This window comes from Ranitomeya imitator, chromosome 3 (assembly GCF_032444005.1).
Source record: "Ranitomeya imitator isolate aRanImi1 chromosome 3, aRanImi1.pri, whole genome shotgun sequence".
Lineage (NCBI taxonomy): Eukaryota > Metazoa > Chordata > Amphibia > Anura > Dendrobatidae > Ranitomeya > Ranitomeya imitator.
This window is the reverse complement of record NC_091284.1, coordinates 835768233-835789305: the sequence shown is the minus strand read 5'-3', so window position 1 is coordinate 835789305 and position 21073 is coordinate 835768233. Positions and strand designations below refer to the sequence as shown.

General features: G+C 59.8%; 1 protein-coding gene across 2 annotated transcripts in view; it reads left to right on the top strand.

Annotated features, from left to right (window-relative positions):
• Positions 1 to 21: 21 nt before the first annotated feature.
• Positions 22 to 21073, top strand: part of RNF121 (ring finger protein 121) — a 62096-nt gene continuing 41044 nt past the window's right edge. The window contains exon 1 of one of the 2 annotated variants that reach the window (XM_069759523.1): positions 22 to 118. In XM_069759523.1, the coding sequence (XP_069615624.1) occupies positions 56 to 118 (63 nt within the window). In that variant the 5' untranslated portion in view covers positions 22 to 55. The remainder of the gene's footprint in view (positions 119 to 21073) is intronic. The other variant, XM_069759524.1, reaches the window with a different exon arrangement.

Here is a 21073-nt window from a genome sequence, read left to right as displayed (position 1 = left end):
GGAAGATGTTCTCTGATTGGTTCATGTCTCCCGGAACAAGCAGTCGTGGCGAAAGATGGCTGCGGCGGTGCTGGAGGTGGAAGTCGGGGAAGCCGGGCTGAGGGAGGCAGCGGAGGAGGTGAGGAGAGGCCGGGTGGGCACAGACCCCCGCACACCACCATGTCTGTCACACTGCGCCCACTCCTCCATCCACTTCACCTCAAGACCACCCAATGCCATATGCTGTCACCTCTTACTGACTCCACATCCCCCTCCCCCGGTCCTGTCACTCCCCACTGACCCCTCACCCCACTTCCCCGGTCCTGTCACTCCCCACTGACCCCTCACCCCTCTCCCCCGCTGCTGTCACTCCCCACTGACCCCTCTCCCCCGGTCCTGTCTGTCACTCCCCACTGACCCCTCATCCCTCTCCCCCGGTCCTGTCTGTCACTCCCCACTGACCCCTCATCCCTCTCCCCCGGTCCTGTCACTCCCCACTGACCCCTCCCCCCCCTCCCCCGGTCCTGTCACTCCCCACTGACCCCTCCCCCCCTCCCCCGGTCCTGTCACTCCCCACTGACCCTTCATTCCCCTCCCCGGTCGTGTCACTCCCCACTGACCCCTCACCCCTCTCCCCCGGTCCTTTCTGTCACTCCCCACTGACCCCTCATCCCTCTCCCCCGGTCCTGTCACTCCCCACTGACCCTTCATTCCCCTCCCCGGTCGTGTCACTCCCCACTGACCCCTCACCCCTCTCCCCCGGTCCTGTGTCACTCCCCACTGACCCCTCATCCCTCTCCCCCGGTCCTGTCACTCCCCACTGACCCCTCCCCCCCCCTCCCCCGGTCCTGTCACTCCCCACTGACCCTTCATTCCCCTCCCCGGTCGTGTCACTCCCCACTGACCCCTCACCCCTCTTCCCCGGTCCTGTCTGTCACTCCCCACTGACCCCTCATCCCTCTCCCCCGGTCCTTTCTGTCACTCCCCACTGACCCCTCATCCCTCTCCCCCGGTCCTGTCACTCCCCACTCACCCCTCTCCCCCGGTCCTGTCATTCCCCACTGACCCCTCATCCCCCTCCCACGGTCCTGTCACTCTCCACTGACCCCTCTCCCCCGCTCCTGTCACTCTCCACTGACCCCCGTCCCCCGGTCTTGTCACTCCCTACTGGCCCTTCACTCCCTCCTGACCCCTCACTCCTCTCCCCCAGTCCTGTCACTCCCCACTGACCCCTCATCCCCCTCCCCCGTTGCTGTCACTCCCCACTGACCCTTCATTCCCCTCCCCCTGTCCCATCACTCACCACTGTCCCCTCATCCCCCTCCCCCAGTCTTGTCACTCCCCACTGATCCTACTTTCCCCTCCCCCGGTCCTGTCACTCACCACTGACCCCTCATCCCCCGGTCCTGTCACTCACCACTGACCCCTCATCCCCCGGTCCTGTCACTCACCACTGACCCCTCATCCCCCGGTCCTGTCACTCACCACTGACCCCTCATCCCCCGGTCCTGTCACTCACCACTGACCCCTCATCCCCCGGTCCTGTCACTCACCACTGACCCCTCATCCCCCGGTCCTGTCACTCACCACTGACCCCTCATCCCCCGGTCCTGTTACTCACCACTGACCCCTCATCCCCCGGTCCTGTCACTCACCACTGACCCCTCATCCCCCGGTCCTGTCACTCCCCATTGACCCCTTATCCCTCTCCCCCAGTCCTGTCACTCCCCACTGACCCTTCATTCCCCTCCCCCGATCCTGTCACTCCCCACTGACCCTTCATTCCCCTCCCCCGATCCTGTCACTCCCCACTGACCCTTCATCCCCCTCCCCCGGTCCTGTCACTCCCCACTGCTTCTTCACCCCCCTCCCCCGGTCCTGTCACTCCCCACTGACCCTTCATCCCCCTCCCCCGGTCCTGTCACTCACCACTGACCCCTCATCCCCCGATTCTGTCACTCCCCACTTACCCCTCATTCCTCTCCCCCGGTCCTGTCACTCCCCACTGATCCCTCATTCTTCTCCCCCGGTCCTGTCACTCACCACTGACCCCTCATCCCCCTCCCCCGGTCCTGTCACCCCCCACTGACACTTCATTCCCCTCCCCCGGTCCTGTCACTCTCCACTGACCCCCTCCCCCGGTCCTGTCACTCTCCACTGACACCCCTCCCCCGGTCCTGTCACTCTCCACTGACCCCCCTCCCCTGGTCCTGTCACTCCCCACTGGCTCTTCATTCCCCTCCCTCGGTCCTGTCACTCCCTCCTGACCCCTCACTCCTCTCCCCCGGTCCTGTCACTCACCACTGACCCCTCATCCCTCTCATCCGATTCTGTCACTCCCTACTGTCCCCTCATCCCCCTCCCCCGCTGCGGTCACTCCCCACTGACTCTTTATCCCCCTCCCCCGGTCCTGTCACTCCCTACAGACCTCTCTTCCCCCTCCACCTGTGCTGTCACTCCCCACTGACCCTTCATTCCCCTCCCCCGGTCCTGTCACTCCCCACTGATCCTTCATCCCCCTCCCCCGGTCCCATCACTCACCACTCCCCCCTCATCCCCCTCCCCCAGTCCTGTCACTCCCCACTGACCCTACTTTCCCCTCCCCTGGTCCTGTCACTCCCTACTGACCCCTCATTCCTCTCCTCCGGTCCTGTCACTCACCACTGACCCCTCATCCCCCGCTCCTGTCACTCCCCATTGACCCCTTATCCCTCTCCCCCAGTCCTGTCACTCCCCACTGACCCTTCATTCCCCTCCCCCGGTCCTGTCACTCCCCACTGACCCTTCATTCCCCTCCTCTACTGTCACTCCCCCACTGACCCCTCATTCCCCTCCCCCGGTCCTGTCACTCCCCACTGACCCTTCATTCCCCTCCTCTACTGTCACTCCCCACTGACCCCTCATTCCCCTCCCCCAGTCCTGTCACTCCCCACTGACCCTTCATCCCCCTCCCCCGGTCCTGTCACTCACCCACTGACCCCCTCATCCCCCGATTCTGTCACTCCCCACTGACCCCTCATTCCTCTCCCCCGGTCCTGTCACTCACCACTGACCCCTTATCCCCTGCTGCTGTCACTCCCCACTGACCCCTCATTCCCCTTCCCTGGTCCTGTCACTCCCCACTCACCCCTCTCCCCCGGTCCTGTCACTCCCCACTGACCCCTCATCCCCCTCCCACGGTCCTGTCACTCTCCACTGACCCCCCTCCCCCGGTCCTGTCACTCTCCACTGACCCCCGTCCCCCGGTATTGTCACTCCCCACTGGCCCTTCACTCCCTCCTGACCCCTCACTCCTCTCCCCCGGTCCTGTCACTCACCACTGATCCCTCATCCCTCTCATCCGGTCCTGTCACTCCCCACTGACCCCTCATCCCCCTCCCCCGTTGCTGTCACTCCCCACTGACCCTTCATTCCCCTCCCCCGGTCCCATCACTCACCACTGTCCCCTCATCCCCCTCCCCCGGTCCTGTCACTCACCACTGACCCCTCATCCCCTGTTCCTGTCACTCGCCACTGACCCCTCATCCCCCGGTCCTGTCACTCACCACTGACCCCTCATCCCCCGGTCCTGTCACTCACCACTGACCCCTCATCCCCCGGTCCTGTCACTCACCACTGACCCCTCATCCCCCGGTCCTGTCACTCACCACTGATCCCTCATCCCCCGATCCTGTCACTCCCCATTGACCCCTTATCCCTCTCCCCCAGTCCTGTCACTCCCCACTGACCCTTCATTCCCCTCCCCCGATCCTGTCACTCCCCACTGACCCTTCATCCCCCTCCCCCGGTCCTGTCACTCCCCACTGCTTCTTCACCCCCCTCCCCCGGTCCTGTCACTCCCCACTGACCCTTCATCCCCCTCCCCCGGTCCTGTCACTCACCACTGACCCCTCATCCCCCGATTCTGTCACTCCCCACTGACCCCTCATTCCTCTCCCCCGGTCCTGTCACTCACCACTGACCCTTCATCCCCCGCTGCTGTCACTCCCCACTGACCCCTCATTCCCCTTCCCCGGTCCTGTCACTCCCCACTGTCCCTCATTCTTCTCCCCCGCCCCGGTCCTGTCACTCACCACTGACCCCTCATCCCCTTCCCCCGGTCCTGTCACCCCACACTGACACTTCATTCCCCTCCCCCGGTCCTGTCACTCTCCACTGACCCCCCTCCCCCGGTCCTGTCACTCTCCACTGATCCCCCCTCCCCCGGTCCTGTCACTCTCCACTGAACCCCCTCCCCCGGTCCTGTCACTCTCCACTGACCCCCCTCCCCTGGTCCTGTCACTCCCCACTGGCCCTTCATTCCCCTCCCTTGGTCCTGTCACTCCCTCCTGACCCCTCATCCCCCTCCCCCGCTGTGGTCACTCCCCACTGATTCTTTATCCCCCTCCCCCGGTCCTGTCACTCCCTACAGACCTCTCTTCCCCCTCCACCTGTGCTGTCACTCCCCACTGACCCTTCATTCCCCTCCCCCGGTCCTGTCACTCCCCACTGATCCTTCATCCCCCTCCCCCGGTCCCATCACTCACCACTCCCCCCTCATCCCCCTCCCCCAGTCCTGTCACTCCCCACTGACCCTACTTTCCCCTCCCCTGGTCCTGTCACTCCCTACTGACCCCTCATTCCTCTCCTCCGGTCCTGTCACTCACCATTGAACCCTTATCCCTCTCCCCCAGTCCTGTCACTCCCCACTGACCCTTCATTCCCCTCCTCTACTGTCACTCCCCACTGACCCCTCATTCCCCTCCCCCGGTCCTGTCACTCCCCACTGACCCTTCATTCCCCTCCTCTACTGTCACTCCCCACTGACCCCTCATTCCCCTCCCCCAGTCCTGTCACTCCCCACTGACCCTTCATCCCCCTCCCCCGGTCCTGTCACTCACCCACTGACCCCCTCATCCCCCGATTCTGTCACTCACCACTGACCCCTTATCCCCTGCTGCTGTCACTCCCCACTGACCCCTCATTCCCCTTCCCTGGTCCTGTCACTCCCCACTCACCCCTCTCCCCCGGTCCTGTCTGTCACTCCCCACTGACCCCTCATCCCTCTCCCCCGGTCCTGTCACTCCCCACTGACCCCTCATCCCCCTCCCACGGTCCAGTCACTCTCCACTGACCCCCCTCCCCCGGTCCTGTCACTCTCCACTGACCCCCGTCCCCCGGTATTGTCACTCCCCACTGGCCCTTCACTCCCTCCTGACCCCTCACTCCTCTCCCCCGGTCCTGTCACTCACCACTGATCCCTCATCCCTCTCATCCGGTCCTGTCACTCCCCACTGACCCCTCATCCCCCTCCCCCGTTGCTGTCACTCCCCACTGACCCTTCATTCCCCTCCCCCGGTCCCATCACTCACCACTGTCCCCTCATCCCCCTCCCCCGGTCCTGTCACTCACCACTGACCCCTCATCCCCCGTTCCTGTCACTCGCCACTGACCCCTCATCCCCCGGTCCTGTCACTCACCACTGACCCCTCATCCCCCGGTCCTGTCACTCACCACTGACCCCTCATCCCCCGGTCCTGTCACTCACCACTGACCCCTCATCCCCCGGTCCTGTCACTCACCACTGACCCCTCATCCCCCGGTCCTGTCACTCACCACTGACCCCTCATCCCCCGGTCCTGTCACTCACCACTGACCCCTCATCCCCCGGTCCTGTCACTCACCACTGACCCCTCATCCCCCGGTCCTGTCACTCACCACTGACCCCTCATCCCCCGGTCCTGTCACTCACCACTGACCCCTCATCCCCCGGTCCTGTCACTCACTACTGACCCCTCATCCCCCGGTCCTGTCACTCACCACTGACCCCTCATCCCCCGGTCCTGTCACTCACCACTGACCCCTCATCCCCCGGTCCTGTCACTCACCACTGACCCCTCATCCCCCGGTCCTGTCACTCACCACTGATCCCTCATCCCCCGGTCCTGTCACTCCCCATTGACCCCTTATCCCTCTCCCCCGGTCCTGTCACTCCCCACTGACCCTTCATTCCCCTCCCCCGATCCTGTCACTCCCCACTGACCCTTCATCCCCCTCCCCCGGTCCTGTCACTCCCCACTGCTTCTTCACCCCCCTCCCCCGGTCCTGTCACTCCCCACTGACCCTTCATCCCCCTCCCCCGGTCCTGTCACTCACCACTGACCCCTCATCCCCCGATTCTGTCACTCCCCACTGACCCCTCATTCCTCTCCCCCGGTCCTGTCACTCACCACTGACCCTTCATCCCCCGCTGCTGTCACTCCCCACTGACCCCTCATTCCCCTTCCCCGGTCCTGTCACTCCCCACTGTCCCTCATTCCCCTTCCCCGGTCCTGTCACTCCCCACTGTCCCTCATTCTTCTCCCCCGGTCCTGTCACTCACCACTGACCCCTCATCCCCTTCCCCCGGTCCTGTCACCCCCCACTGACACTTCATTCCCCTCCCCCGGTCCTGTCACTCTCCACTGACCCCCCTCCCCCGGTCCTGTCACTCTCCACTGACCCCCCTCCCCCGGTCCTGTCACTCTCCACTGACCCCCCTCCCCCGGTCCTGTCACTCTCCACTGACCCCCCTCCCCCGGTCCTGTCACTCTCCACTGACCCCCCTCCCCTGGTCCTGTCACTCCCCACTGGCCCTTCATTCCCCTCCCTCGGTCCTGTCACTCCCTCCTGACCCCTCATCCCCCTCCCCCGCTGTGGTCACTCCCCACTGACTCTTTATCCCCCTCCCCCGGTCCTTTCACTCCCTACAGACCTCTCTTCCCCCTCCACCTGTGCTGTCACTCCCCACTGACCCTTCATTCCCCTCCCCCGGTCCTGTCACTCCCCACTGATCCTTCATCCCCCTCCCCCGGTCCCATCACTCACCACTCCCCCCTCATCCCCCTCCCCCAGTCCTGTCACTCCCCACTGACCCTACTTTCCCCTCCCCTGGTCCTGTCACTCCCTACTGACCCCTCATTCCTCTCCTCCGGTCCTGTCACTCACCACTGACCCCTCATCCCCCGCTCCTGTCACTCCCCATTGACCCCTTATCCCTCTCCCCCAGTCCTGTCACTCCCCACTGACCCTTCATTCCCCTCCTCTACTGTCACTCCCCACTGACCCCTCATTCCCCTCCCCCAGTCCTGTCACTCCCCACTGACCCTTCATCCCCCTCCCCCGGTCCTGTCACTCACCCACTGACCCCCTCATCCCCCGCTGCTGTCACTCCCCACTGACCCCTCATTCCCCTTCCCCGGTCCTGTCACTCCCCACTGACCCTTCATTCCCCTCCTCTACTGTCACTCCCCACTGACCCCTCATTCCTCTCCCCCGGTCCTGTCACTCACCACTGACCCCTCATCCCCCGGTCCTGTCACCCCCACTGACCCCTCATTCCTCTCCCCCTGTCCTGTCACTCCCCATTGACCCCTCATCCCTCGCTGCTGTCACTCCCCACTGACCCCTCATTCCTCTCCCACGGTCCTGTCACTCCCCACTGACCCCTCATTCCTCTCCCACGGTCCTGTCACTCCCCACTGACCCCTCATCCCCCTCCCCCGTTCCTGTCACTCCCCACTGACCCTTCATTCCTCTCCCCCAGTCCTGTCACTCCCCACTGCCCCTTCATCCCCCTCCCCCGGTCCTGTCACTCCCCACTGACCCTTCATTACCCTCCCCCGGTCCTGTCACTCCCCACTGACCCTTTATTCCCCTCCCCCAGTCCTGTCACTCCCCACTGCCCCCTCATCCCCCGGTCCTGACACTCACCACGGCCCTCATCCCCCTCCCCCGGTCCTGACACTCACCACGGCCCTCATCCCCCTCCGCCGGTCCTGACACTCACCACTGACCCCTCATCCCCCTCCCCCGGTCCTGTCACTCCCTACTGACCCCTCATTCCTCTTCTCCGGTCCTGTCACTCACGACTGACCCCTCATCCCCCGGTCCTGTCACTCCCCACTGACCCTTCATCCCTTTCCCCCCAGCTGCTGTCACTCCCCACTGCCCGTTCATCCCCCGGTCCTGTCACTCCCTACAGATCCCTCATCATCCCCCCCTCCCCCGGTCCTGTCACTCCCCACTGACCCCTCATCCTCCTCCCCCGGTGCTGTCACTCCCCCCTCCCCCGGTGCTGTCACTCTCCACTGACCCCTCCTCCCCCTCCCCCGGTGCTGTCACTCCCCCCTCCCCCGGTGCTGTCACTCTCCACTGCCCCTTCATCCCCCTCCCTCGGTCCTGTCACTCCCTACAGACCCCTCATCCTCCTCGCCCTCCCCCCCCCACCCCGCCTAACGCTCATGATCTCTGCTTGCAGTGAATGGTGGCAGAACCTGAACAGTCCTAATACTCCTCACAGCTGAAGGTTTGTTACAGGTGGATGCAGCTCCGACAATCCTCTTGGAGGGTTGGGAGTTCGGTCACTGCGGGGGAGCGTGACCCTGCACCTGTCTGTCAGCGGGGAAGGGGATACATGTTCTCCTAGTAGTTTGTTTGTTACAATGTATCAGTTGGTGACAGAGGATTATCCAGACTAGATACAACTGTAACAAACCCTCAGCTGAGAGCAGGATTGGGGCAGGAAGTATTTTCAGCCTCTGGATGTCAGCTGGAACATTTTCATTTGCGGACAGCAAGCAGAGATCTAATCAGCGCTGAGAAGGTTAAATCTACAGCATGAAGTTAGATGTCCATTCCCTGGTCGAGCTGTGAGTGGATGAGGGTGGTAGTGAGGATGCTGCTGGTTGTGCTCCGATCTCTGCTGTGTCTGAGTGGATGAGGGTGGTAGTGAGGACGCTGCTGGTTGTGCTCCGATCTCTGCTGTGTCTGAGTGGATGAGGGTGGTAGTGAGGATGCTGCTGGTTGTGCTCCGATCTCTGCTGTGAGTGGATGAGGGTGGTAGTGAGGACGCTGCAGGTTGTGCTCCGATCTCTGCTGTGTCTGAGTGGATGGGGGTGGTAGTGAGGACGCTGCAGGTTGTGCTCCGATCTCTGCTGTGTCTGAGTGGATGAGGGTGGTAGTGAGGATGCTGCTGGTTGTGCTCCGATCTCTGCTGTGAGTGGATGAGGGTGGTAGTGAGGACGCTGCAGGTTGTGCTCCGATCTCTGCTGTGTCTGAGTGGATGAGGGTGGTAGTGAGGACGCTGCAGGTTGTGCTCCGATCTCTGCTGTGTCTGAGTGGATGAGGGTGGTAGTGAGGACGCTGCAGGTTGTGCTCCGATCTCTGCTGTGTCTGAGTGGATGAGGGTGGTAGTGAGGACGCTGCAGGTTGTGCTCCGATCTCTGCTGTGTCTGAGTGGATGAGGGTGGTAGTGAGGACGCTGCAGGTTGTGCTCCGATCTCTGCTGTGTCTGAGTGGATGAGGGTGGTAGTGAGGATGCTGCTGGTTGTGCTCCGATCTCTGCTGTCTCTGAGTGGATGAGGGTGGTAGTGAGGATGCTGCTGGTTTTGCTCCGATCTCTGCTGTGTCTGAGTGGATGAGGGTGGTAGTGAGGACGCTGCTGGTTGTGCTCCGATCTCTGCTGTGTCTGAGTGGATGAGGGTGGTAGTGAGGATGCTGCTGGTTGTGCTCCGATCTCTGCTGTCTCTGAGTGGATGAGGGTGGTAGTGAGGATGCTGCTGGTTTTGCTCCGATCTCTGCTGTGTCTGAGTGGATGAGGGTGGTAGTGAGGACGCTGCTGGTTGTGCTCCGATCTCTGCTGTCTCTGAGTGGATGAGGGTGGTAGTGAGGATGCTGCTGGTTGCGCTCCGATCTCTGCTGTCTCTGAGTGGATGAGGGTGGTAGTGAGGATGCTGCTGGTTGTGCTCCGATCTCTGCTGTCTCTGAGTGGATGAGGGTGGTAGTGAGGATGCTGCTGGTTGTGCTCCGATCTCTGCTGTGGATGAGGGTGGTAGTGAGGATGCTGCTGGTTGTGCTCCGATCTCTGCTGTGTTTGAGTGGATGAGGGTGGTAGTGAGGACGCTGCAGGTTGTGCTCCGATCTCTGCTGTGTCTGAGTGGATGGGGGTGGTAGTGAGGATGCTGCTGGTTGTGCTCCGATCTCTGCTGTGTCTGAGTGGATGAGGGTGGTAGTGAGGACGCTGCAGGTTGTGCTCCGATCTCTGCTGTGTCTGAGTGGATGAGGGTGGTAGTGAGGACGCTGCAGGTTGTGCTCCGATCTCTGCTGTGTCTGAGTGGATGAGGGTGGTAGTGAGGACGCTGCAGGTTGTGCTCCGATCTCTGCTGTGTCTGAGTGGATGAGGGTGGTAGTGAGGATGCTGCTGGTTGTGCTCCGATCTCTGCTGTCTCTGAGTGGATGAGGGTGGTAGTGAGGATGCTGCTGGTTTTGCTCCGATCTCTGCTGTGTCTGAGTGGATGAGGGTGGTAGTGAGGACGCTGCTGGTTGTGCTCCGATCTCTGCTGTGTCTGAGTGGATGAGGGTGGTAGTGAGGATGCTGCTGGTTGTGCTCCGATCTCTGCTGTCTCTGAGTGGATGAGGGTGGTAGTGAGGATGCTGCTGGTTTTGCTCCGATCTCTGCTGTGTCTGAGTGGATGAGGGTGGTAGTGAGGACGCTGCTGGTTGTGCTCCGATCTCTGCTGTCTCTGAGTGGATGAGGGTGGTAGTGAGGATGCTGCTGGTTGCGCTCCGATCTCTGCTGTCTCTGAGTGGATGAGGGTGGTAGTGAGGATGCTGCTGGTTGTGCTCCGATCTCTGCTGTCTCTGAGTGGATGAGGGTGGTAGTGAGGACGCTGCTGGTTGTGCTCCGATCTCTGCTGTGTCTGAGTGGATGAGGGTGGTAGTGAGGACGCTGCTGGTTGTGCTCCGATCTCTGCTGTGTCTGAGTGGATGAGGGTGGTAGTGAGGATGCTGCTGGTTGTGCTCCGATCTCTGCTGTGTCTGAGTGGATGAGGGTGGTAGTGAGGATGCTGCAGGTTGTGCTCCGATCTCTGCTGTCTCTGAGTGGATGAGGGTGGTAGTGAGGACGCTGCTGGTTGTGCTCCGATCTCTGCTGTGAGCGGATGAGGGTGGTAGTGAGGACGCTGCTGGTTGTGCTCCGATCTCTGCTGTGTCTGAGTGGATAAGGGTGGTAGTGAGGATGCTGCTGGTTGTGCTCCGATCTCTGCTGTGTCTGAGTGGATGAGGGTGGTAGTGAGGACGCTGCTGGTTGTGCTCCGATCTCTGCTGTGTCTGAGTGGATGAGGGTGGTAGTGAGGATGCTGCAGGTTGTGCTCCGATCTCTGCTGTCTCTGAGTGGATGAGGGTGGTAGTGAGGACGCTGCTGGTTGTGCTCCGATCTCTGCTGTGAGCGGATGAGGGTGGTAGTGAGGACGCTGCTGGTTGTGCTCCGATCTCTGCTGTGTCTGAGTGGATAAGGGTGGTAGTGAGGATGCTGCTGGTTGTGCTCCGATCTCTGCTGTGTCTGAGTGGATGAGGGTGGTAGTGAGGATCCTGCAGGTTGTGCTCCGATCTCTGCTGTGTCTGAGTGGATGAGGGTGGTAGTGAGGATGCTGCAGGTTGTGCTCCGATCTCTGCTGTCTCTGAGTGGATGAGGGTGGTAGTGAGGACGCTGCTGGTTGTGCTCCGATCTCTGCTGTGAGCGGATGAGGGTGGTAGTGAGGACGCTGCTGGTTGTGCTCCGATCTCTGCTGTGTCTGAGTGGATGAGGGTGGTAGTGAGGATGCTGCAGGTTGTGCTCCGATCTCTGCTGTGTCTGAGTGGATGAGGGTGGTAGTGAGGATGCTGCAGGTTGTGCTCCGATCTCTGCTGTCTCTGAGTGGATGAGGGTGGTAGTGAGGACGCTGCTGGTTGTGCTCCGATCTCTGCTGTGAGCGGATGAGGGTGGTAGTGAGGACGCTGCTGGTTGCGCTCCGATCTCTGCTGTCTCTGAGTGGATGAGGGTGGTAGTGAGGATGCTGCTGGTTGTGCTCCGATCTCTGCTGTCTCTGAGTGGATGAGGGTGGTAGTGAGGATGCTGCTGGTTGTGCTCCGATCTCTGCTGTGTCTGAGTGGATGAGGGTGGTAGTGAGGATGCTGCAGGTTGTGCTCCGATCTCTGCTGTGTCTGAGTGGATGAGGGTGGTAGTGAGGACGCTGCTGGTTGTGCTCCGATCTCTGCTGTCTCTGAGTGGATGAGGGTGGTAGTGAGGACGCTGCTGGTTGTGCTCCGATCTCTGCTGTCTCTGAGTGGATGAGGGTGGTAGTGAGGACGATGCTGGTTGTGCTCCGATCTCTGCTGTGTCTGAGTGGATGAGGGTGGTAGTGAGGACGCTGCAGGTTGTGCTCCGATCTCTGCTGTGTCTGAGTGGATGAGGGTGGTAGTGAGGACGCTGCTGGTTGTGCTCCGATCTCTGCTGTGTCTGAGTGGATGAGGGTGGTAGTGAGGACGCTGCTGGTTGTGCTCCGATCTCTGCTGTGTCTGAGTGGATGAGGGTGGTAGTGAGGACGCTGCTGGTTGTGCTCCGATCTCTGCTGTCTCTGAGTGGATGAGGGTGGTAGTGAGGACGCTGCTGGTTGTGCTCCGATCTCTGCTGTGTCTGAGTGGATGAGGGTGGTAGTGAGGATGCTGCTGGTTGTGCTCCGATCTCTGCTGTGTCTGAGTGGATGAGGGTGGTAGTGAGGATGCTGCAGGTTGTGCTCCGATCTCTGCTGTGTCTGAGTGGATGAGGGTGGTAGTGAGGATGCTGCAGGTTGTGCTCCGATCTCTGCTGTGTCTGAGTGGATGAGGGTGGTAGTGAGGACGATGCTGGTTGTGCTTCGATCTCTGCTGTCTCTGAGTGGATGAGGGTGGTAGTGAGGACGATGCTGGTTGTGCTTCGATCTCTGCTGTGTCTGAGTGGATGAGGGTGGTAGTGAGGATGCTGCAGGTTGTGCTCCGATCTCTACTGTGTCTGAGTGGATGAGGGTGGTAGTGAGGACGCTGCAGGTTGTGCTCCGATCTCTGCTGTCTCTGAGCGGATGGGGGTGATAGTGAGGATGCTGCTGGTTGTGCTCCGATCTCTGCTGTGTCTGAGTGGATGAGGGTGGTAGTGAGGACGCTGCTGGTTGTGCTTCGATCTCTGCTGTGTCTGAGTGGATGAGGGTGGTAGTGAGGACGCTGCTGGTTGTGCTCCGATGTCTGAGTGGATGAGGGTGGTAGTGAGGATGCTGCTGGTTGTGCTCCGATCTCTGCTGTCTCTGAGTGGATGAGGGTGGTAGTGAGGACGCTGCTGGTTGTGCTCCGATCTCTGCTGTGTCTGAGTGGATGAGGGTGGTAGTGAGGATGCTGCAGGTTGTGCTCCGATCTCTGCTGTGTCTGAGTGGATGAGGGTGGTAGTGAGGATGCTGCAGGTTGTGCTCCGATCTCTGCTGTGTCTGAGTGGATGAGGGTGGTAGTGAGGACGATGCTGGTTGTGCTTCGATCTCTGCTGTCTCTGAGTGGATGAGGGTGGTAGTGAGGACGATGCTGGTTGTGCTTCGATCTCTGCTGTGTCTGAGTGGATGAGGGTGGTAGTGAGGATGCTGCAGGTTGTGCTCCGATCTCTACTGTGTCTGAGTGGATGAGGGTGGTAGTGAGGACGCTGCTGGTTGTGCTCCGATCTCTGCTGTCTCTGAGCGGATGGGGGTGATAGTGAGGATGCTGCTGGTTGTGCTCCGATCTCTGCTGTGTCTGAGTGGATGAGGGTGGTAGTGAGGACGCTGCTGGTTGTGCTCCGATCTCTGCTGTGTCTGAGTGGATGAGAGTGGTAGTGAGGACGCTGCTGGTTGTGCTCCGATCTCTGCTGTGTCTGAGTGGATGAGGGTGGTAGTGAGGACGCTGCTGGTTGTGCTCCGATCTCTGCTGTCTCTGAGTGGATGAGGGTGGTAGTGAGGATGCTGCAGGTTGTGCTCCGATCTCTGCTGTCTCTGAGCGGATGTGGGTGATAGTGAGGACGCTGCTGGTTGTGCTCCGATCTCTGCTGTGTCTGAGTGGATGAGGGTGGTAGTGAGGACGCTGCTGGTTGTGCTCCGATCTCTGCTGTGTCTGAGTGGATGAGGGTGGTAGTGAGGACGCTGCTGGTTGTGCTCCGATCTCTGCTGTGTCTGAGTGGATGAGGGTGGTAGTGAGGACGCTGCAGGTTGTGCTCCGATCTCTGCTGTGTCTGAGTGGATGAGGGTGGTAGTGAGGACGCTGCAGGTTGTGCTCCGATCTCTGCTGTCTCTGAGCGGATGTGGGTGATAGTGAGGACGCTGCTGGTTGTGCTCCGATCTCTGCTGTCTCTGAGTGGATGAGGGTGGTAGTGAGGACGCTGCTGGTTGTGCTCCGATCTCTGCTGTGTCTGAGTGGATGAGGGTGGTAGTGAGGACGCTGCTGGTTGTGCTCCGATCTCTGCTGTGTTTGAGTGGATGAGGGTGGTAGTGAGGACGCTGCAGGTTGTGCTCCGATCTCTGCTGTGTCTGAGTGGATGAGGGTGGTAGTGAGGACGCTGCTGTTTGTGCTCCAATCTCTGCTGTCTCTGAGCGGATGTGGGTGATAGTGAGGACGCTGCTGGTTGTGCTCCGATCTCTGCTGTGTCTGAGTGGATGAGGGTGGTAGTGAGGACGCTGCAGGTTGTGCTCCGATCTCTGCTGTCTCTGAGCGGATGTGGGTGATAGTGAGGACGCTGCTGGTTGTGCTCCGATCTCTGCTGTGTCTGAGTGGATGAGGGTGGTAGTGAGGACGCTGCTGGTTGTGCTCCGATCTCTGCTGTGTCTGAGTGGATGAGGGTGGTAGTGAGGATGCTGCTGGTTGTGCTCCGATCTCTGCTGTCTCTGAGCGGATGGGGGTGATAGTGAGGACGCTGCTGGTTGTGCTCCGATCTCTGCTGTCTCTGAGTGGATGAGGGTGGTAGTGAGGACGCTGCTGGTTGTGCTCCGATCTCTGTTGTCTCTGAGTGGATGAGGGTGGTAGTGAGGACGATGCTGGTTGTGCTCCGATCTCTGCTGTGTCTGAGTGGATGAGGGTGGTAGTGAGGACGCTGCTGGTTGTGCTCCGATCTCTGCTGTGTCTGAGTGGATGAGGGTGGTAGTGAGGACGCTGCAGGTTGTGCTCCGATCTCTGCTGTCTCTGAGTGGATGAGGGTGGTAGTGAGGACGCTGCTGGTTGTGCTCCGATCTCTGCTGTGTCTGAGTGGATGAGGGTGGTAGTGAGGACGCTGCTGGTTGTGCTCCGATCTCTGCTGTGTCTGAGTGGATGAGGGTGGTAGTGAGGACGCTGCTGGTTGTGCTCCGATCTCTGCTGTGTCTGAGTGGATGAGGGTGGTAGTGAGGATGCTGCTGGTTGTGCTCCGATCTCTGCTGTGTCTGAGTGGATGAGGGTGGTAGTGAGGACGCTGCAGGTTGTGCTCCGATCTCTGCTGTGTCTGAGTGGATGAGGGTGGTAGTGAGGATGCTGCAGGTTGTGCTCCGATCTCTGCTGTGTCTGAGCGGATGAGGGTGGTAGTGAGGACGCTGCTGGTTGTGCTCCGATCTCTGCTGTCTCTGAGTGGATGTGGGTGATAGTGAGGATGCTGCTGGTTGTGCTCCGATCTCTGCTGTGTCTGAGTGGATGAGGGTGGTAGTGAGGACGCTGCTGGTTGTGCTCCGATCTCTGCTGTGTCTGAGTGGATGAGGGTGGTAGTGAGGATGCTGCTGGTTGTGCTCCGATCTCTGCTGTCTCTGAGTGGATGAGGGTGGTAGTGAGGACGCTGCTGGTTGTGCTCCGATCTCTGCTGTCTCTGAGTGGATGAGGGTGGTAGTGAGGACGCTGCTGGTTGTGCTCCGATCTCTGCTGTCTCTGAGTGGATGAGGGTGGTAGTGAGGAAGCTGCTGGTTGTGCTCCGATCTCTGCTGTCTCTGAGTGGATGAGGGTGGTAGTGAGGATGCTGCTGGTTGTGCTTAGATCTCTGCTGTGTCTGAGTGGATGAGGGTGGTAGTGAGGACGCTGCTGGTTGTGCTCCGATCTCTGCTGTCTGAGTGGATGAGGGTGGTAGTGAGGACGCTGCTGGTTGTGCTCCGATCTCTGCTGTGTCTGAGTGGATGAGGGTGGTAGTGAGGATGCTGCAGGTTGTGCTCCGATCTCTGCTGTGTCTGAGTGGATGAGGGTGGTAGTGAGGATGCTGCTGGTTGTGCTCCGATCTCTGCTGTCTCTGAGCGGATGGGGGTGGTAGTGAGGACGCTGCAGGTTGTGCTCCGATCTCTGCTGTCTCTGAGTGGATGAGGGTGGTAGTGAGGATGCTGCTGGTTGTGCTCCGATCTCTGCTGTGTCTGAGTGGATGAGGGTGGTAGTGAGGACGCTGCTGGTTGTGCTCCGATCTCTGCTGTGAGCGGATGAGGGTGGTAGTGAGGACGCTGCTGGTTGTGCTCCGATCTCTGCTGTCTCTGAGTGGATGAGGGTGGTAGTGAGGACGCTGCTGGTTGTGCTCCGATCTCTGCTGTGAGTGGATGAGGGTGGTATTGAGGATGCTGCTGGTTGTGCTTCGATCTCTGCTGTCTCTGAGTGGATGAGGGTGGTAGTGAGGACGCTGCTGGTTGTGCTCCGATCTCTGCTGTGAGCGGATGAGGGTGGTAGTGAGGACGCTGCTGGTTGTGCTCCGATCTCTGCTGTGTCTGAGTGGATGAGGGTGGTAGTGAGGACGCTGCTGGTTGTGCTCCGATCTCTGCTGTCTCTGAGTGGATGAGGGTGGTAGTGAGGACGCTGCTGGTTGTGCTCCGATCTCTGCTGTGTCTGAGTGGATGGGGGTGGTAGTGAGGACGCTGCTGGTTGTGCTCCGATCTCTGCTGTGTCTGAGAGGATGAGGGTGGTAGTGAGGACGCTGCTGGTTGTGCTCCGATCTCTGCTGTCTCTGAGCTGATGGGGGTGATAGTGAGGATGCTGCTGGTTGTGCTCCGATCTCTGCTGTCTCTGAGTGGATGAGGGTGGTAGTGAGGACGCTGCTGGTTGTGCTCCGATCTCTGCTGTGTCTGAGTGGATGGGGGTGGTAGTGAGGACGCTGCTGGTTGTGCTCCGATCTCTGCTGTGTCTGAGAGGATGAGGGTGGTAGTGAGGATGCTACTGGTTGTGCTCCGATCTCTGCTGTGTCTGAGTGGATGAGGGTGGTAGTGAGGACGCTGCTGGTTGTGCTCCGATCTCTGCTGTCTCTGAGTGGATGAGGGTGGTAGTGAGGACGCTGCTGGTTGTGCTCCGATCTCTGCTGTGTCTGAGTGGATGAGGGTGGTAGTGAGGATGCTGCTGGTTGTGCTCCGATCTCTGCTGTGTCTGAGTGGATGAGGGTGGTAGTGAGGACGCTGCTGGTTGTGCTCCGATCTCTGCTGTGGATGAGTGGATGAGGGTGGTAGTGAGGACGCTGCTGGTTGTGCTCCGATCTCTGCTGTGTCTGAGTGGATGAGGGTGGTAGTGAGGATGCTGCTGGTTGTGCTCCGATCTCTGCTGTGTCTGAGTGGATGAGGGTGGTAGTGAGGATGCTGCTGGTTTTGCTCCGATCTCTGCTGTGTCTGAGTGGATGAGGGTGGTAGTGAGGACGCTGCTGGTTGTGCTCCGATCTCTGCTGTGTCTGAGTGGATGAGGGTGGTAGTGAGGACGCTGCTGGTTGTGCTCCGATCTCTGCTGTGTCTGAGTGGATGAGGGTGGTAGTGAGGATGCTGCTGGTTGTGCTCCGATCTCTGCTGTGTCTGAGTGGATGAGGGTGGTAGTGAGGATGCTGCTGGTTGTGCTCCGATCTCTGCTGTGTCTGAGTGGATGAGGGTGGTAGTGAGGACGCTGCTGGTTGTGCTCCGATCTCTGCTGTGTCTGAGTGGATGAGGGTGGTAGTGAGGATGCTGCTGGTTGTGCTCCGATCTCTGCTGTGTCTGAGTGGATGAGGGTGGTAGTGAGGACGCTGCTGGTTGTGCTCCGATCTCTGCTGTGGATGAGGGTGGTAGTGAGGATGCTGCTGGTTGTGCTCCGATCTCTGCTGTGTCTGAGTGGATGAGGGTGGTAGTGAGGACGCTGCTGGTTGTGCTCCGATCTCTGCTGTGTCTGAGTGGATGAGGGTGGTAGTGAGGATGCTGCTGGTTGTGCTCCGATCTCTGCTGTGTCTGAGTGGATGAGGGTGGTAGTGAGGACGCTGCTGGTTGTGCTCCGATCTCTGCTGTGTCTGAGTGGATGAGGGTGGTAGTAAGGATGCTGCTGGTTGTGCTCCGATCTCTGCTGTGTCTGAGTGGATGAGGGTGGTAGTGAGGACGCTGCTGGTTGTGCTCCGATCTCTGCTGTCTCTGAGTGGATGAGGGTGGTAGTGAGGACGCTGCTGGTTGTGCTCCGATCTCTGCTGTGGATGAGGGTGGTAGTGAGGACGCTGCTGGTTGTGCTCCGATCTCTGCTGTGTCTGAGTGGATGAGGGTGGTAGTGAGGATGCTGCTGGTTGTGCTCCGATCTCTGCTGTGTCTGAGTGGATGAGGGTGGTAGTGAGGATGCTGCTGGTTGTGCTCCGATCTCTGCTGTCTCTGAGTGGATGAGGGTGGTAGTGAGGATGCTGCTGGTTGTGCTCCGATCTCTGCTGTCTCTGAGTGGATGAGGGTGGTAGTGAGGATGCTGCTGGTTGTGCTCCGATCTCTGCTGTGTCTGAGTGGATGAGGGTGGTAGTGAGGACGCTGCTGGTTGTGCTCCGATCTTTCTGCTGTGAGCGGATGAGGGTGGTAGTGAGGACGCTGCTGGTTGTGCTCCGATCTCTGCTGTCTCTGAGTGGATGAGGGTGGTAGTGAGGACGCTGCTGGTTGTGCTCCGATCTCTGCTGTGAGTGGATGAGGGTGGTAGTGAGGATGCTGCTGGTTGTGCTCCGATCTCTGCTGTGGATGAGGGTGGTAGTGAGGACGCTGCTGGTTGTGCTCCGATCTCTGCTGTGTCTGAGTGGATGAGGGTGGTAGTGAGGATGCTGCTGGGTGTGCTCCGATCTCTGCTGTCTCTGAGTGGATGAGGGTGGTAGTGAGGACGCTGCTGGTTGTGCTCCGATCTCTGCTGTGAGTGGATGAGGGTGGTAGTGAGGATGCTGCTGGTTGTGCTCCGATCTCTGCTGTGGATGAGGGTGGTAGTGAGGATGCTGCTGGTTGTGCTCCGATCTCTGCTGTCTCTGAGTGGATGAGGGTGGTAGTGAGGATGCTGCTGGGTGTGCTCCGATCTCTGCTGTCTCTGAGTGGATGAGGGTGGTAGTGAGGACGCTGCTGGTTGTGCTCCGATGTCTGAGTGAATGAGGGTGGTAGTGAGGACGCTGCTGGTTGTGCTCCGATCTCTGCTGTCTCTGAGTGGATGAGGGTGGTAGTGAGGACGCTGCTGGTTGTGCTCCGATCTCTGCTGTGGATGAGGGTGGTAGTGAGGACGCTGCTGGTTGTGCTCCGATCTCTGCTGTGTCTGAGTGGATGAGGGTGGTAGTGAGGACGCTGCTGGTTGTGCTCCGATCTTTCTGCTGTGAGTGGATGGGGGTGGTAGTGAGGACCCTGCAGGTTTTGCTCCGATCTCTGCTGTCTCTGAGTGGATGAGGGTGGTAGTGAGGACGCTGCTGGTTGTGCTCCGATCTTTCTGCTGTGAGCGGATGGGGGTGGTAGTGAGGACGCTGCTGGTTGTGCTCCGATCTCTGCTGTCTCTGAGTGGATGAGGGTGGTAGTGAGGACGCTGCTGGTTGTGCTCCGATCTCTGCTGTGTCTGAGCGGATGGGGGTGGTAGTGAGGATGCTGCTGGTTGTGCTCCGATCTCTGCTGTGTCTGAGTGGATGAGGGTGGTAGTGAGGACGCTGCTGGTTGTGCTCCGATCTCTGCTGTGTCTGAGTGGATGGGGGTGGTAGTGAGGACGCTGCTGGTTGTGCTCCGATCTCTGCTGTCTCTGAGTGGATGAGGGTGGTAGTGAGGACGCTGCTGGTTGTGCTCCGATCTCTGCTGTCTCTGAGTGGATGAGGGTGGTAGTGAGGACGCTGCTGGTTTTGCTCCGATCTCTGCTGTCTCTGAGTGGATGAGGGTGGAAGTGAGGACGCTGCTGGTTGTGCTCCGATCTCTGCTGTCTCTGAGTGGATGAGGGTGGTAGTGAGGACGCTGCTGGTTTTGCTCCGATCTCTGCTGTGTCTGAGTGGAAGAGGGTGGTAGTGAGGACGCTGCTGGTTGCGCTCCGATCTCTGCTGTCTCTGAGTGGATGAGGGTGGTAGTGAGGACGCTGCTGGTTGTGCTCCGATCTCTGCTGTCTCTGAGTGGATGAGGGTGGTAGTGAGGACGCTGCTGGTTTTGCTCCGTTCTCTGCTGTGTCTGAGTGGATGGGGGTGGTAGTGAGGACGCTACTGGTTTTGCTCCGATCTCTGCTGTCTCTGAGTGGATGAGGGTGGTAGTGAGGATGCTGCTGGTTGTGCTCCGATCTCTGCTGTGTCTGAGTGGATGAGGGTGGTAGTGAGGACGCTGCTGGTTGTGCTCCGATCTCTGCTGTGTCTGAGTGGATGAGGGTGGTAGTGAGGACGCTGCAGGTTGTGCTCCGATCTCTGCTGTGGATGAGGGTGGTAGTGAGGACGCTGCTGGTTGTGCTCCGATCTCTGCTGTGAGTGGATGAGGGTGGTAGTGAGGACGCTGCTGGTTGTGCTCCGATGTCTGAGTGGATGAGGGTGGTAGTGAGGACGCTGCTGGTTGTGCTCCGATCTCTGCTGTGTCTGAGTGGATGAGGGTGGTAGTGAGGATGCTGCTGGTTGCGCTCCGATCTCTGCTGTGTCTGAGTGGATGAGGGTGGTAGTGAGGATGCTGCTGGTTGTGCTCCGATCTCTGCTGTGTCTGAGTGGATGAGGGTGGTAGTGAGGATGCTGCTGGTTGTGCTCCGATCTCTGCTGTCTCTGAGTGGATGAGGGTGGTAGTGAGGACGCTGCTGGTTGTGCTCCGATCTCTGCTGTCTCTGAGTGGATGAGGGTGGTAGTGAGGATGCTGCTGGTTGTGCTCCGATCTCTGCTGTCTCTGAGTGGATGAGGGTGGTAGTGAGGACGCTGCTGGTTGTGCTCCGATCTCTGCTGTGTTTGAGTGGATGAGGGTGGTAGTGAGGATGCTGCTGGTTGTGCTCCGATCTCTGCTGTCTCTGAGTGGATGAGGGTGGTAGTGAGGATGCTGCTGGTTGTGCTCCGATCTCTGCTGTCTCTGAGTGGATGAGGGTGGTAGTGAGGACGCTGCTGGTTGTGCTCCGATCTCTGCTG